Genomic DNA, 18,583 nt, shown 5'->3' with positions numbered 1-18,583 from the left:
CTGGAGGAATGAGGAATTCTCATTATCTCCAATGTGCATAATGTGTGTAATCCCTCTGTCATGTAGGTGCCTTATGAGATCGGCTGATAACCTGTGGGCATTTCCACATCCGACCCACGGGTCCAGACCAATACGCACTGCATTACCTTCCTTAATGCGCCATGTGATTCCTTCTCGTAGCAGAGGTAAGGTGCCTATAACCGCTTTCCAGATATTGGATATGTTTTGATTAGTTCCTTGTTGTGTGCAGATCTAGTCCAAAACGTTCTAAGGCTTGATATATTTTGCGTATGCTACTCGCGTCCATAGACCATTTGAGGTGAGAAGCTGCCACCCAAGTTTGGCAGCCAGTTCTCTGGAGAAGAGGTCGAGCCTCTTTAAACCCCATCCCCCCCATCGTTTGGGTTTGGCTATGGTATCCCATTTGACCCAGGCGAAGAGCCTTCCCGGCTGGTGACCTTTCCAAAGAAATCTGCAGCAAATACTTTGGAGCCTATTCAATATGCCCTTAGGTATCCAGGCTAGGGACATCCAATAGACTGGTGTGGCTTCAATCACAGCTTTGATAAGGACCAGCCTGCCAGCACGAGAGAGATATCTGTGGTACCATACCTGAAGTCGCTTTTCCACTTTAGCTATGAGCCATAACCAGTCTGCTATTCTGTAACTTATAGGTTTCAGTCTGAAGCCAAGGTACTTTATCCCATCCGACAAGTTCAAATTGTTGAAGGGGAAGCGCTGAGTAGCAAAGGCGGTTTCATGAATGGAACAACCAACTGTAGTAATCGTGTACTTATTATCATTGATCTTCATACCTGTAGCTTGCTGGAAAAGTAGAATGGAGTTATGAAGGGTAGTGGAGTCCCCAATGCTGCCATTCAGGAAGATCAGGACGTCATCAACAAATAACAGATGAGTGAGGTAGAAGTTATCCACAAGTTTAATGCCAGTCAATTGATGCCTATCACGAGCTGATGAGATAACTCTACTTAATCCTTCCATAATAAGCAAGAACAACAGAGGTGAGAGCGGACATCCCTGTCTAAGTCCTCTCTCTGAAGTAAAGAATGAGGTAGCTTCCCCATTGAGTAACACACTATAGGATACATCGGTGATACAGCTCATCGTCCATTTGATAAACTCGAAGGGGAAACCAAGATGCGTTAGCAGCAACCTCAAATACAACCATTCGTTCTGTCAAAAGCCTTGGACAGATCCACTTTTAGAATCATACCCTTCTGCCTCTTAATCTGCATAGTATGCATGAGTTCTTGAGCTGTGGCTATAGCCTCGTGGATCTGTCTGTGGTGTAGGAAGGCAAATTGTTCAGAGGATATGTGATGCGAGAGAATGGGTTTGAGACGGTTGGCAATGGTTTTGGCAATAATATTATAGAGGCAATTACAGAGAGAGATTGGGCGAAAGTCGTCGAAAGAGTTCGGGGCATTAGATTTGGGGATTAAGGCGATGAAGGTGGATTTAATAGCAGAGGATATTCTGCCCCTCCTTCTGCTATCCTCTACAATCTTCAAAAGGTCGCATCCCAGGATTTCAAAGAAGGCGATGTAGAATTCAATGGTCCATCCATCTGGGCCGGGGCTTTTATCTTTTTTAAACCATTTCAGAGTAGCCTCCAGTTCTTCCATGGTCACTTCCTTCAGTAGATCATCAGACTCTTCCTGTTCAACATATCTGGGGAAAAGTTCAGCCACCCTCATGATCTCCAAGATATTAATGTCTCCAGGAGCTTTATATATACCCCTAAAGTGCTCTTTGGCCAGTCTGGCGAAGTTCTGTTGTGATGAAACAGGGTGCCCTCGATCATCTCTTAACTCCCAAATAGTGTTGATGGCTTTGCATCCATTGGCAAATTTATGATAAAATTTAGTATTATCATCCCCCTCTGTGAGCCAAATAGCCCTGCTTCTAAGCCTCCAGCTTTCTTCTCGTTCTTTCAGGATTTGAGAGCGCTTCGCTATAAGTGAGGTGTACTTCTCCTTACTCTCAGGGGTGGGGAAGGTCCCAGATGATGAATCCTCGAACTCAACAATGACTCTTTCCGCCTCTTTCAGTGTTTGATTATCTTGGATGTGCTTTTGATGAGCCCAGTTCTTAGTAATCTGCTTGAGTTCAGTTAGTTTTCTGACAAAGCCCACTGAGAGGTCCTCATCTTACCTGATGGGGTTGTTCTGCCAGTAATTATGAACCAATTGTATATAAGAGGGGTCCTGTAACCAAGAGGCATTAAACTTGAATGGGCTTTTGATTTTGTGATTAAAGTCCTCTGCTTCTAAGAATATAGGCCGATGATCGGATAAGCCTCCCGTTCCAACCCATTGTCGTATTCTGGGGAGACTGTTAATCAGTGTTTCCTTAATAAGGAATCTATCAAGTCTCCTGGCCAAGCTTTGTTCTCCACTTCTGTTATTTGACCAGGTGTACTGAGGTCTAGCAGATGGAATATCCACCCACTGATGTTCCTCTAGTAGGCTGGACAATGTATCTGTAAGGGAATCGACCTGCGCCAAGTGACCCCATGACTCGCTGAATCCAAGGGAAAAATTTAAATCACCTCCAAGAATGATGTTGTCTGCTTGAAATAATTCAGATTCCAGTAATGACCGCCAATAGTTGGCTCGGTCAGCACAAGGGCCATAGACATTGATGATTCTAATGTCCATCGCTACAAAATGGGCGAAAATGTCTAGCCCAATGTAACCCCTACCTCCCCAAATGTTCTGGATCTCCAGAGCTCTGTTACAAACCCCAATAGCTAAACCACCAGATCGCCCGGACGCATCCAGTGCATGGAAGGTCCAGTTAGGTAGCCAAGAGGTGAGGGTATGGATAAGAGGTTCGACCAAACAGAGTGTTTCTTGTAGAAAAAGTAATGTCTTGCTGAGATGAGGTGAGCAGTCTCCTGAGTGCTAGTTTTTTGGCTGAACTAGCAAACCCACGGCAATTGAAGGATAGTATCTTCATGAGGGGAGGGATAGCGGGCCATCCTTCGCTCTAAGGGCCCTGAAGATAGTCTGTTGTCGCCCAAGGGAACTTCTTCATCAGCAGTGTGTCTTGCTTTGGTAATGCGGGAGGGTCGTCCACGGGGGTTCCTAAGGGTAATAGGAGCATTCACCGGGTCGAGTCCAACGGCATCAGGACCTTTGTCCTTCGTGAGGGATCGAAGAGCATAACGGGGGGATGGCTGGGTCGAAAGAAAGGATAGGGATGCAAGGGACGAAGTGATCAGCGATGGGGGTGCCACCGGTGAGGGAAGCGGGAAGGAGCATATGAGGGATGCGTGAGGATGTAAGTCCTGGGTGTAATGAAGAGTTACAGGGGATGATAGAGCGGAGATAGGATCGGAGCAAGTAATATGCTGAGATGAGATGCCCAATGATATGCAAGAAATAGGTGATATTGGAGAGGGGAGTGAAAAAGACTTACCCGTAGTTGCTGTGCCCGCTTGTTCAGTCGCCGGATGCACAGGTGCTGGTGATGCAGGAGGAGGAGCAGTGGAGACTATAGCATTGTCTGCTGCCTCCAGTGAGTTCCGTGGTCCACCAACTTCCTGTGTGTGCACATGTTCCTCTTGGTTCTGCACTGGGTGCAACCTGGGGGAGTTGTCCGGGGGCTGATCGGCCACTCCATCCTTGTCATTCCTCACCGCTTTCCGAAGGAGTGGACAATCCCTGTAAAGATGTCCCACTTTATGGCATCTGCGGCAGCGATAGGGAATGCCTTCGTAGTCAATGATTTGTTTGCGTGCCGTGTCTCTCCATTGAATTGTAATGAACTCTTGCAGTCCTCCCCTGGTATCCAGGTTAATGAGTATCCTGGCATAAGCCATCATGCTAGTCTGCTGATATGATTTGTCGTAGTCCATGAAGGTGCCAATGGCATTGCCGATTCTCTTGAAGATATCTTCTGACCAGTATTGAAGAGGTAACCCTGGGAGCCGAATCCATACTGGTCCGATGCCTATCTGTTCAGTCTCGGGATCAAATAATGGAGTCCATCTCTTAAGGAGCACTGGGGCATGTTCAAAGTGCCAGTAGGAGGACAATACCCAGTTGGTATGATCAGCATGAGCGAACCTCAATGCGAACCATCCCCTCACGAAGGTTTGCATGAAAGGGATGTCCACCAAATGATGACCCCAAACTTTAGCTGCCCAGGTCTTCAAACGTGCCGCCGAGTAGCTTCGACCCCTGATGTGCCCGACCAGGACTCGATCTGCAAAATCCATTGTCTCCCCCCACTGGATGTCCTCTTCCAGTCTGAGAAAGATATCGTCCTCCTTGGATTTGAAACACTTGTATTTCCTTTTAGGGCCCCGAGGGGGGGGAATGTTCTGAGGGCGGCCGGGGGGAGGGGCGGAGGCGTTCAACGGTGCCGAGATCTGATGCGAGGAGGAGGGGTCACAGATGCCTGAAACAATAGGGGGGCCCGAGAGCGGAGGTACAGAGGTGAAGCTTCCGGACGAAAGACCAAGAGAGCCCGGGAATCCGGCTGAGGAGGCGGGCAAGGATGGGGTTTGTAGCGGATGGGAAGTGGAGCCAGAAGCCGGAGGTCCAAAACCAGGGTTAGGGTTTAGGCAGCCAGAAATGAAACTGAGGGTTGCCGGAGAGTGGGGGGGAGTAGAGAGGGCAGGCCAGGTCAGTGGTACATCCGGGAGGACCATAGGATAAGACCTCGACTGATCACCAAGCGAAAACGGAGAGAAATTTTCGGAGAGGCCTGGTCCGAACATACCTTCTGATGTGGCATAGGGTGAACGCCAGATGGAGACCCCTTCCAGCGGGTTGGCTGAATAATCAACGGCTTCTAGATCCTCCATTGCCAGCTGCGTCTCGGAACTGCGGACACCTCAGTGAGTCGAGAAACCCGGAGAAAATGACAGTTCCCAGTTAACAGTAACGGGCCGTGCAGGGCAGTTCCAAACCGCCACAGATTGTTACCGGTTGTCGCGGCACAGTATCGCCCCTTCGATTAAACTTCCAGCACGATAGCGGCAGGGTTCACGGCGGTTAAGGTAAGACGGTAACAGAGGATGGCGGGCTAAACGGAGGGCATCGCGGTTCAGCAGCTGCAGGGTTCAGTAACCCTAACCTAAACCAACTCGTGACTTCTCCAGTCCCGTCTCCATCGCGACCTCAATGGATTGTCATATTACATGAATTAGATCTCGAATTCATGTCAGCCAAGTCCAAAAAATATTTAGTATTCGTAGAATTGATCTCCATCAAACAATCATTTTCCTTAACGCGCAAAAATAATATATCAGTTAAACATATATACATTTAAAAAAACATTAACACAATTCTTAATCACCGAGATTCACTCCACTTGTAAATAGGTTTTTTAACAATACTATGAGTCAATACCATGGTTTACTAATACCACATGCCCAAAAAAAAACATGAGTCAAGAAATTTTTTTAATTAATTAATTTAATTAAAAGTGGATAAAGAACGTAACTAATTTTGATATAAATCTCAACCTTTGATTTATGACTACTACTAAGAATCTTGTAGAATATTTTGTAAAGGTTAAATCTTTACAATATATACATATTAATAAAAATATATACATATACACCTTTGTCCCGAGATGAACCATCTTAGATTGTTCGAAAAGTAGACCATAACTTAATGATGTGATTAATATGAAAGACAATCTCATAATAAAAGTTATCTTTTATATATATATATATATATTATCACACATTTATTTTATCCTCATTAACTCTTTTTATTTTTTGAAGGTCATAAAACCCAATGTCTTATGAATCTAATGTTCCTCAACATATTAATATTATATCAAACTTAGGAAGCATGTATTATCAAGATGCAAACCTATTTTTGAGTGCACAACTTGAGGAAAAGTTTGTACCTTGAGAGGTTTGATTCCTCTTAGCTCTTGATAGATCCAAAGTTAGTTGATTTTGAGAAACACACACTATATATAATATTTTTGTTATAAATAATTTTTCTTATATGCATATATTTAATTATTTTAATTATTAATATTTTTAAAAATTATAAGTATCAAATCCATAGTAAACATTGACAAAATTACAAATCTCCCTCATATTTTGAATTAGAAAGCACATATTAATGGAATAAGGTTTCTCCCACTCTTTCTCTCCATATATGTTTGATGTTGAAATCTCTTGAAATAGTTGATGTATAACTCATATTAAACTTTATTATTATTATTATTATTTTTAAATATTATATATCAACCTTAACTTAAAAAATGAAATAAATTACACATCTCCCTAGTAATGAGAAGTGAGAATATAAGATTTTTTTTTTTAATTTATTTTTCTTTAATATGGACATTAAAATATTTTTTTGTAACTCACAATAATATTAATATATATATATAATGAATTAAACATCATGTGATATCAATAAATTATTTTTTGTCAATTTCATGTTAAATAGTGAAGAAAGTACATAGCTCCCTCATACTAAAAGATAAATTTTTATTTTTATTTTCAATTACTTATTTCTTTAGATAAAGTTGATGTAAAATTAATGTGAAAATTAAAGTATTTTATGTATTGCCAACATCAATTTTCTTGGTTATTATTATTTTTAATTTGTTACTGTAAGTATTACTTTATTATTTTTAAATGTAATGTAAGAATTACTTTATTATTTTTAAATGTAATGTTACGCCAGTCAATTTCCATGTTAAATAGTACATATTTTCCTTATAGGAAAAAGTAAATTATTATTTTTACTTTCAATTGCTTGATTTCTTTATATAAAGTTGATGTAAAATTAAGGTAGAAATTAAAGTATTTTATGTATGGCCAACGTCAATTTTCTAGGTTTATTATTATTTTTAATTTGTTAATATAAGTATTACTTTATTATTTTTAAATGTAATGTTATGGTAACAACATCTCTCCCACATCGCGGCAATGATTAATTCTTTTTCTTTTTTGAAAGTCATAAAACCCAACTTTGTATGAATCTAGTGTTCCTCAAAATATTATATAACAAAATTTAAATTTATTTTATATCTAAATTTTACACAAATAGTAACTCTTCTACGATTTCCATGCGTTCCATTAATAATCTATGATTATGTCTCTATGTGGATTACATCATTCCTTTGCAATTTTTTTTTTTTTTTTTTTTTTTTTTTTTTTTTTTTGGAAACAGTAATGAGTAGATATTTTTATTAAATCCATGTCCGGACGCGATAGAACACGGGAAGTCATTACATTTCAACATTTTCAAAGCAACATTCGAGAAGGAACTATCTATCGGGGCAAAGTAGCTACTAACCAAAAGTACTACAATATCATTGTGACATACATAGATTCTGCAAAATTAAGATAGCTAAAAAACAAATTTACAGTAGGCTCCCATCACAGAGGAGAGTGGGGGTCTTCATCTACTAGTTGGTTCAAATCAAAATTCTGAGGGCCATGAGGTGGACTAGTAGCTTCACTTGATGGGTTTTTATTCTCTACATTGTTGCCTTTGAGGTGGAGATCTTTACATTGTCTTCAAAGAGCATCAATCTCGTCCTCCTAACAAGCATAATTGCGCTTTAAGGATATAATTTCATTGGAAACAAAGATTAAGAAATTGTCCTTATGAAGGATTCAACTTTATATCCATAATTTCCACGTGAATAGACTTTCTGGGTTGTTGCTAACGATGATAGGATTTCTAGAGGATTTTTGACTGGAATACATGATTATTAAGATGGGTGTAATAGCCCAATTGCTTATCCTCATGTATGCAATGTAAATACTTTCATAAATTAAAAGGTTGAGAGAGGGAAAAAAATTCCATTGCTTGAAGGAATTGTTGTTTTAAATATTAGTCCTATGTTGACTGAGATGTTTAAATGGGGCTAGTTGTGCCATAAATAAACAAGAAGAGAAAGGACAAGGGCATGCATCCTTTAGCCCCCATGACAAGCAAGAAGAGGACAAAAAACCATTAAGGCACCATGGGTTGCGCTAACCACGAGGAGGCTACTACAAAACCATGGAGAAGAAATGAAGTATATAATAAAGAGGAAGAATCACACAGAAGGGGAACGATAGAACTTACATGCACTTTGGAGGAGGAAGGAGGAACACACATAAAAATGAAGTTACATGCGTAGAGGGAGAAAATATCCTGGCAAGAAGAAGTTGCAGATGAGGCAGAGGAAGTGGCACTTTTGGAACTTCTGAAGAAAAGGTAGAAGGGTAGCAACTTGAACTACATTGTTGGACGTTGAAGAGAGCCATAAGCTAACTGAAGAGCTCTATTGTAATGGGTTGTGATTAAGAAACAAAAAAATAACATTGTGGCTTGCCTTGGGGATGAAGGAAGGGTGGCTTGGTGGTGTTATGGTTTGGTTGTGCATTCATTGTGGATTCCCTTTGAGAGTACTCCACCTCAATCTTGTAATCCAGCTCGGGGGTAACAACTACAAGTAATATTGGTTATAGCTTTTCTACGGTTGGGCGGAGAGTTAGAGTCCCACTCTCAGTTGGAACAATCTTGCATTTCTTAAGATAAGTGCTCATATATTTGTTATTCATAACAAAAAATGTTTTCATTCCTAGTTTAGATGATGTTAATGTTGTTGGAGGTATGTCTATATTATTATTATTTGCAAGAGTGACAAATGTGTCATGTTAATGCTCGTAGGTGTTGGAATAACATGTAAAGAATATTGACCGTTAAAACAATGTTTAGCATGAGTATTTTTCTTTATTGTAATATGACAACTACAGGGTTTCAAGCTTCACCACAAGGAAAATAACTTCTAGCAAAGGTTATAACAAAGGTTTTTAGTGTTATAAAATTGGAAAAATTGTAAAAGAAACATCTGCTAAAACATCAGTTTCAGATAGCAGATGTTTTAGCGGAGGTTTTAACGGAACTTCATCATAACTAAAAAAATCTTGGTGGCCGAAGGTTCTAGTAGATGTTTTTTTTGCGGTGAGCTTAATGGAACAAGTAGCACCGGTGCACTACATATATAAAAGCACCAGGCGAAATACATAACTAAAAGCATCAAGACATTGAATGCAAAGAATACCAGTGTGTAATAAATACCGCACCAGTGCGAATATATAAAAAATCCCTAGGGTATTCTTTTAAGGAACGACGTCGAGGCACGCAAAAAATAATTGTTGTGCCGATGCTTCTTTGTAAACTTGCAGTGTTGATGCGTATCATTTGCACAAATGCCCTGATGTGTTAGTTGTACGAAAGGATCGATGCTATTAGTTTTCATAATGCAGCGAGCTAGAAATAATATTTTGTAGGACCAGGGAGTTAGTTATATGAAAGCACTGGTGCGTTAAGAATTACAATGCACCAAGGCGTTAATCTCAAACAAGACTGGTGCTTGAAGAGATAAATGCACCGGTGCTCTCATTTTCTTAAAAGGCATCAGGCATGCAAAAATATGTTATTACAATGCTTTTATATAATGTAATGCACTAGTGCGTTTTTATGTTATAGACGCACCGACTTTTGAATGAGATTTTCTCTTTTTTGTAAATATCGACCTATGATAGTGCAATTATTATAAATTTTAAAATCCATTATTTATTGAAAAATCAACATATATCTTATAACAATATTCATATAAATTAAAATATGATTAGTGCATTTGTATATGATGTTTGGATTAATTTTTATTTTATCAGATTTCACATCTCTTCATTATAATATGTAATTATCCATATATTTAATCAGTGGTGTAACATTTCTCAGTGACATTGGATAACACAACATAATAAATTAAAATGTATTTTAATATATATCAATAAGATGCTCTTTGTCATACAAAATGAGATTTTATTGGTAACCCCTTGTCTTTCAATTGAGACATTATGTCCATTACATTAAACAAAATGTCTAATTTTCGCAGACAAATATTTCAAAAAATACAATAGGTTTCTTTGATATCCAAATCGATCATCATTTTTCGTTGGAACTGTTTTTAGTGCTCGAGCTACTTCCATGAATTGGGTTATTTGGAGGAATATTTTTTTGATTGCATCGATTGTTTTTGTCTTCTTGATCTTGCAGTCCTATATGCAAACATAAGAATAAAGTGTAATGAGTGTATGTACATTGGTGAGAATAATGAAAATTGAAATAAATAATATACATCAATGTAAATCGAATAGCAATGTACCATAGCAAGAAGTGACTCGTAAACTATGCACATGATTTCAAAACCAAGTCTCATGCCTTGTTATTCAAAACCAAGTCTCATGCCTTGTTATAACAAGTCTTCTGCTAGCGTAGTTCCATACTTTGTTTCCTGCATGTTTTAAACCTCATTGATGATGATGATGATGGTCGTGGTTAACGTCCACTGAGACCAAATTGGTCTATCAAACCTATAATTTTCTTAGTTCTTAATTGTTTGGCTTCCCGTCATTCTTGGCGAGATTGGTGCTGTAGCTTTCTTTTTTTTCTCTACTGTCTTCCAACTTCCTTTATCTTGCATCTCCTTCATCTCTTTTGGTTCTTGGGAGATTGGTGTCTTAGCTTCGCGATCTGTTGTGTTCGTCCTTTTGAAGATAGTCGGAGAAGAAGTTTGGTCTGGGAGATCTGCTTTGCTGTTAAATGAAGATTTATTTTGTGCGATATTCGAATCCTCATAACTGTTGATGCTTGAGGGGTTGTCGAGTTCACTTTTTTTCTGTTGGGCGAGGCTTTCCCCGTGCTTGTCTTGAGAGTTGTTTCTTTCTTGCCCAATTTCTTGCGATTCAGAGTTTTTTGGAGAGTGTTCTTCCTTGATGACAGTGTAATGTTCTTTTTGTGCTCCTTCCCACCATGTATATTTGTGGTGATTCTTTTTAGCATAATTTTTCTAGGAGGCTTTTGGGAAATTTTTGGCTAGATGGCCTGTCTCAAAGTAGGATCAACATATGAAGAAGACACTTTCATAATCGAGTTTCTGGTTCCACACATAGTCTTTACTTGTTAGGTTTATTTCAGCTTGGAATCTGGCGCTAAAGTCCATTTCCACACAGATGCGTGCATAGGTGGTTCTGGCATATTCCTCTGTTCTGGGCACCTGTAGTAAAATTTCCCAATTGCATTTCCAATGGCTTTTAGCGAGGATAAATTCCAGAGATGCAAGGGTAGGTTTGGCAATCTCACCCAAAATGGTGCTGAGGTTATGACTGTTGTTGAGGGATCGAATGATGGGTTCCATGACTTCATGAATAGGCCTGAGTTTTCCAAAAACCAAGGGCTAGAATCTAGAATACATTGTCTGCTTTCAGGGTTTTCAAAGGACACTATAAGAAAACCCTAGCACAGGGGTAGATATTAATTTCATAAAAAATGATAGGCTTGTTGGAAATAATACTAAGAGGGGGGGGGGGGGGGTGAATCAGTATTATCAAGTCACTAACTTTTTCATTTCCATAATTAGATTTATGTATGCTACTTCAGTTAAGGGAACCTGTGTGTACACGCAACTTTGTATAATGCAACTAGCATATGTCCAGTAAACTTATGATTCAATTTATCCATTAAATGTTGATCATTAATCAATGCATCAGAACTTAATTAACCAAATGAATAGTAAATAGGTGTAGTAAAACAAAACATATCATCACACATAAGAAGCACACATGAACACCATGATGTAAGGTGGAAACCCAATGTGGGTGAAAACCACCTGCTGCAATTCGTCTCTATCTTCTTTTAAGAAACTTCTTTTACAATATTTTTGTACTAGTGCAGTCTTATACCAGTACGCAGGCTTCTACCTGCAGAATGTTACAACCTTCTCTTGTTCTCCCGCTTCTCCTGGAAGGGAGCTACAACCCCCTTAGCTCTTGTACTAGCTGATGTACTAGTACGTATGTGTTGACCTACAAAAGGCTACAACCTTCTCTTTCTTCCTCCAAGTACCACATTTCATAAATTTTCAGATTGGATACTCATGGAACACAACATCATAATCTGAAGGCCACGTTTCATCCAATTTTCATACTGGACCCATCAATATCATTGAAGCACAAAATCAATCACCACTTACATCATCAATCTCTGAATCACCCAACATTGAATCTCTGAAACCTTGTCAACAAAAACACAGTCACCAAAACATAGAGCAGAACACAGAACTCTACAACAATATTCAGATCCAACTGTATCATCAAAAATCATGCATCAGAGTGCATACGCTACTTGGAAGAGCTGAACCAACGTGTATACACAACTTCACCAAAGCGAACCAGCGTATATATCATCAAATACTTACTTATAACTTCGCTGCACTTCCTGACTTCAGACATACCCAGATCATTACATACAAAAGGATAATACGTGTCTTAGCAATCAGATCTAGTCCATAAGATCACATAAAGATAAGATATTATGATCCTTATCCATTATTAGATCTCATCCATCAACTCTGAAGCTAATCACAATCAACCAATTTGAATGTGCAGAATACTGACACCAGTAAATAGTCACCAGAACTCAGAACTTTGAATCAACAACCAGAACCACCTGTAACTTCAAACATCATAGTTATATGGTATACACTATTTAGATGAATCTAAACTGCGTATATACGCGCTTTTATCAAAGTCAACCAGCGTATACATCTGTAAATATTCATTCATGATTTGCAGCTATTCCAAACTTGAGTTATACCCAGATCATAATATTTACAGAACATTACATGCGTTATTATACAGATCTAGAATAAGCATGATCAAACCATATAGAGATGATTCATTCCAAGGCATAAGATCCTGATCCATCATTAGATCTTGCCCTCCATCAACCGCTGAGATTCCTCCTTGGCTCAGATCAAGTAAAGCATTATAAACCCATAACCTGCATACTGGATCTCACACTTCATTAGATATTTGAGACTTGCTGAATGTATTTTGCCTAATGATCTTCTCCTCATTTTATAGTCTTAGGCCTTTCTCAATACCATGGTCCAAAACCACTTAGAACCAATACCTTGGACCACATACCTGGGGTCAATACGTCAGACCAAATACCATGGTCCAAATACCACGAACCAAAACCAAGTTTTCCAACATGTACGCGCTTTTCCTTTCATGAAAGTGCGTGTATATGCATACGCGTCTTCTGTACTGCTAACTCGCGTGTATACACGGCTTGGTCAATGGGAACCTGTGTATATATCTTTTCTTTCATTCTGAGAGCCTAAATCGTCATCTAAGTGAGTTTCCATCTGAACTCATTCCTTGAAACTGCCCTACAAATACTACTATCATGCATTCTATCACATCTGATATCTCTTTTGTAGATTCTCTAGTTACCATGTGTAAGTGAGTTGTTCTGCTACAAGAGTGTTGCCATCAAGTACAACACATTCATCATAAAGCCAAAAATCTCCCCCTTTGGACTTGATGGCAACAACAACACCAAGTCACTCTCCCCCTTTGACATCAAGGGCAAAGGGCAGACCAAGATCTTCTCCCCCTAAGAGCAGAAGACTTTCATATCTGAATAGCTAAATATTAATCTTGCTCCCCCTAGGCACATGTTGAAATCTTTGATTGAAATCCCCCTTTGTTCATGCTGAGATGCATTGTATCACCCATACTCCCCCTGAGCACATGCAAAGTCTGCAAACATTTTCAAGAAAATAACATGACTCTATAACTCAACTATGTGAGTTTGACCTTCCTATCACCAATGAATCATACATACATTCATTCTCCCAACCAAGTGGGGATAAACTTGACTCATCCACCTAAACAAGTGGGGATATACCAGATACCAATTGTTCATACATGACTGAAATATTACATCATCCTTCCCATGCATAGTGGGGGTACAAATTACATCATATGACCAAAAGGGATTCATCAAACCACTACAATAGACAGAGACAAACTATTACATCATGGGTCTTGATACACATGACATTTATAACAGAGACCAAATATCTAAACAAGACCATGATAGTCATCAGCAACTATCATACACAATGTATGATCTGCTCCATAAGTATCTGTCAACACCATCCAGACCAGCAACCTGTATATGTCCATTAGTGTAGATATAATCAATCTGTGACAAGGTATGTCTGCATATAGATATCAACTCATCCTCCTCATTACATCAATATCAACTTGCTTCGTTTCCTTAATAGAAAGAGACTTATCATAACCTCAGCATATGTCATATCTCCAATCATTCACATCATATCATTTGTATGTGAAAAACACCATGGTCATCATCTATGATCATAACATTGTTATAAAAAACAGTATGATCTTTTCACAAGAGCCTTCAATATATCAACCATGTATCATCATCAACCATGATAATCAACATATGTGAGTATCAACCTATCATCATAAGGTAAGAACTCAAAGTGATTAAGTAAGCCATGTCTTCGAATAGCTATTTCTCCATGCGACCTACAATAACACCATTCTCTTGGCAAACCAACAATATGCAACTTAAGTAATCATCCATGTATCCATCATACTGTATATAGCACTATGTGTCTAGCAAACCTTGAGTTCAAGCAACAATCCTCAATCATGTGAGAGCCAAGAACTATAGGAATCCTGCATCATAACTGTATTATATGATCCTTATGCATATGACAACAATAGCATATGAGTGAATCATCATCAAGTAATGAAGTTGTGTATTCAAGATTTGTACTTCTCCTTATCCTTATGAAGATTACCATGTAAGCAACATATATGCATCATCAGAGAATCAACCATAAATCTGATCTGAACACCAACTATGTAACCCCAAGAATCATATGAGATTTTGTCATGGGAAACTTATAACCATATCATAGCAAGATGTATCATTTAGACATATAAGCATCATCACCAAGGACTTCTAACCATAATGCCAACAATGCATTATTCAAAGCATATGCTCCCCCTGAACCTGTGCTATCTATTCACTGTCAGATCTGATCATGCATATATCAGCAAGAAGTATCAAGGCATCATCATCACCAAGTTAGGATCAAAAACATCTTATGAGTACCAAGACCTTTCCACATATTATCAGGAGATTGTAACCATCATTAAACAGAGAAATAATTGATTGAACCATATCAGATCATTTTTCCTGAGTTTGTCCCACTGCTTTTCTCAAACTGACATATACGCGATTGTGCAATGTCTAACTCACGTATATACACAACTTATCTTCGTGAAACTTGCGTATGAGATTTAGAACAATGAAGTTTTACACTTTCAGCTCCCTCTGAGTTTGTTATATCTGTACATTGTGCTGTGCCACATCTTTTTTACTATACTTCCTTCTTCTTCCATATCTTCAAGTGTGATGATGTTTTCTCCTTTTGGTATGGTGCCTGTACTTTGTTCCTACATTCCTTTGCTATATGTCCAAGGTTGTTACATGCATAACATCTCATATGTTTCATATTCCTTCTGTAGCAGTCAATGGCTTTGTGACCAAACATATTGCAAGCAAAACAATATCCCTTAAAGTACTTGGAACGTGATGATCTTTCTGTGTGATGGTCTTGAACCATTCTTCTTCTACATCTGGCTGCAACATGTCCAAAATTATGACATACATAACATTCAACATTATTCATTTGAGGAATTGACCAACTATCACTTCCATAGTTAGGAGTAAAATATTTTCTTTGAAGAATTTCTTTCCTTGGTTGTTGATGGGATTGACCTCTCATCTCCTTGTTGAGCATTTCAGATTTTGCATTAGAGTTCCTTGTCTTACTTTGTGAACTAGATTCACCTTCAATAGATTCATGAAAACCAAGACCAGTTTTGATAGCAGGAGACCTTTGAATACTAAGAATATCATCCAAGATCTTAGTACTATCTTGAAATCGTAAGAGCTTATCCTTTTCTTCTAATTTATCTTTTAGAATATTTACCTCAACCTGATGTTGCTCTTCCTTTTCAAGATACTGTTTTTTCATGATTCCTTTAGCTTTTCTTCCTTCTTCCAACTGATGACTTAATTCAATAACTTTGTTTTCTTGTTTTTCAAGAGCTTGGAGTAGTTCTTTATTCTCTGCTTATTTGATTCTTCAATATCTTCTTGTAGCGAGAGGATCTTAGCTTCAAGAATTTCATAGTAACTGGATCTTTCTCTGAGTTTCTTGATTGTTGTGCTCCTTTCATTTACTTCATTTCTTAATGATGTCACTTCATCTTGTAGCTTTCGACATTGAACTTCCTTTTCCTTGAATAGCTTCCTTACCCTGTTTCCTTCCTCTAGTTGAGCTTTTAGTTTGGTAGCTTCTTCTTTGGAGGCACATTCCCTTTTGTCCAATAGATCTTGTTGATCTTTAATTTTGTCTGTAAGCCTTTTAAATTCTGTCTCTATTTGATATATTTCATCCTCACCCATACGAGAAAGTTCAATTGTTTCGCTATCACTTTCATCACCTTCAAATGGATGGAGAAATGTATTACCAGAAAATAACAAACTCATACCTGATAGTTCTTTTGCTTGTTCATCTTCATTCTGAGGTGATTCTGAATCTAAAGTGTTGCTTCCACATATTCCCCAATCGATTCTCTCACTGTCATAGTTCCTTTGAGATGTATTCTTCTTCTGAGGCGCTTTCTTCGTTAGTTTCTTTCCCATTGTTCTACGGATCTCCTTCAAGTGATCAAGCTTCTACCAAAGGACCTGCTCTGATACCAATTGTTGGAAATAATACTGAGTGGGGGGGTGAATTAGTATTATCAAGTCACTAACTTTTTCATTTCCATACTTAGATTCATGTATGCTACTTCAGTTAAGGGAACCTGCGTGTACACGCAACTTTGTCTAATGCAACTAGCGTATGTCCAATAAACTTATGATTCAATTTATCCATTAAATGTTGATCATTAATTAGTGTATCAGAACTTAATTAACCATATGAACAGTAAATAGGTGCAGTAAAATAGAACAAATCATCACACATAAGAAGCACACATGAACACCATGATGTAAGGTGGAAACCCAATGTGGGTGAAAACCACCTGCTGCAATTCGTCTCTATCTTCTTTTAATAAGAAACTTCTTTTTACAATATTTCTGTACTGGTGCAGTCTTAAACCAGTACATAGGCTTCTACCTGCAGAAGGATACAACCTTCTCTCGTTCTCCAGCTTCTCCTGGAAGGGAGCTACAACCCCCTTAGCTCTTGTACTAGCTGATGTACTAGTACGTAGGTTCTGACCTACAGAAGGCTACAACCTTCTCTTTCTTCCTCCAGGTATCACGTTTCATAAATTTTCAAACTGGATACTCATGGAACACAACATCATAATATGAAGGCCACATTTCATCCAATTTTCATGCTGGACCCATCAATATCATTGAAGCACAAAATCAATCACCACTTGCATCATCAATCTCTGAATCACCCAACATTGAATCTCTGAAACCCTGTCAACAAAAACACAGTCACCAGAACACAACGCAGAACACAGAACTTTGCAACAATATTCAAATCTAACTGTATCATAAAAAATCATCCATAAGAGTGCATACGCTACTTGGAAGAGCCGAACCAACGTGTATACGCAACTTCACCAAAGCGAACCCGCGTATATATCATCAAATACTTACTTATAACTTCGTTGCACTTCCTGACTTCAGACATACCCAGATCATTACATAAAAAGGATAATACGTGTGTCAACAATCAGATCTAGTCCATAAGATCACATAAAGATAATACATTATGATCCTGATCCATTATTATATCTCATCCATCAACTATAAAACTAATCACAATCAACCAATCTGAATGTGCAAAATACTGACACTAGTAAATAGTCACCATAACTCAGAACTTTGCATCAACAACCAGAACCACCTGTAGCTTCAAACATCATTGTTTATATGGTATACGCTATTTAGATGTATCTAACCTGCGTATATACGCGCTTTTATCAAAGTCAACCAGCGTATACATCTGTAAATATTCATTCATGATTTGCAGCTATTCCAAACTTGAGTTATACCCAGATCATAATATTTACAGAACATTACATGCGTCAATATATAGATCTAGAATAAGCATGATTAAACCATATAGAGATGATTCATTCCAAGGCATAAGATCCCGATCCATCATTATATCTTGTCCTCCATCAACCGCTGAGATTCCTCCTTGGCTCAGATCAAGTAAAGCATTATAAACCCATAACCTGCATACTAGATCTCAAATTTCATTAGATATTTGAGACTTGCTTAATGTATTTTTCCTAATGATCTTCTCCTCCTTTTATAGTCTTAGGCCTTTCTCAATACCATTTTCCAAAACCACTTAGAACTAATACCTTGGACCACATACCTGGGGTCAATACTTTGGACCAAATACCATGGACCAAATACCATGGTCCAAATACCACGGACCAAAACCAAGTTTTCCAACATGTATGCGCTTTTCCTTGCATGAAAGTGTGTGTATATGCATTCGCATCTTCCGTACTGCTAACCCATGTGTATACACGGCTTGGTCAAGGGGAACCTACTTATATATCTTTTCTTTCATTCTGAGAGCCTGAACTGTCATCTGAGTGAGTTGCCATCTGAACTGATTCCTTGAAACTACC

General features: G+C 38.4%; 1 protein-coding gene across 1 annotated transcript; it reads right to left on the bottom strand.

Moving 5' to 3' along the window:
• Window positions 1-2,171: 2,171 nt before the first annotated feature.
• LOC149180183 (uncharacterized) lies at window positions 2,172-2,681 on the bottom strand. The gene has a single exon (XM_089413789.1). The coding sequence runs from the start codon at window positions 2,679-2,681 to the stop codon at window positions 2,172-2,174; it is 510 nt and encodes a 169-aa protein (XP_089269915.1).
• Window positions 2,682-18,583: the final 15,902 nt, after the last annotated feature.

Source organism: Pinus tabuliformis, chromosome 3_2 (genome assembly GCF_031772625.1).
Source record: "Pinus tabuliformis cultivar Carrire ecotype Pingquan chromosome 3_2, CPIR1, whole genome shotgun sequence".
Lineage (NCBI taxonomy): Eukaryota > Viridiplantae > Streptophyta > Pinopsida > Pinales > Pinaceae > Pinus > Pinus tabuliformis.
This window is presented reverse-complemented; position numbering and strand designations above follow the sequence as displayed.

Bases quoted from the DNA above. Each gene is read 5' to 3' on its own strand.
- LOC149180183 (XM_089413789.1), bottom strand. From the start codon at position 2,681: ATGGACATTAGAATCATCAATGTCTATGGCCCTTGTGCTGACCGAGCC.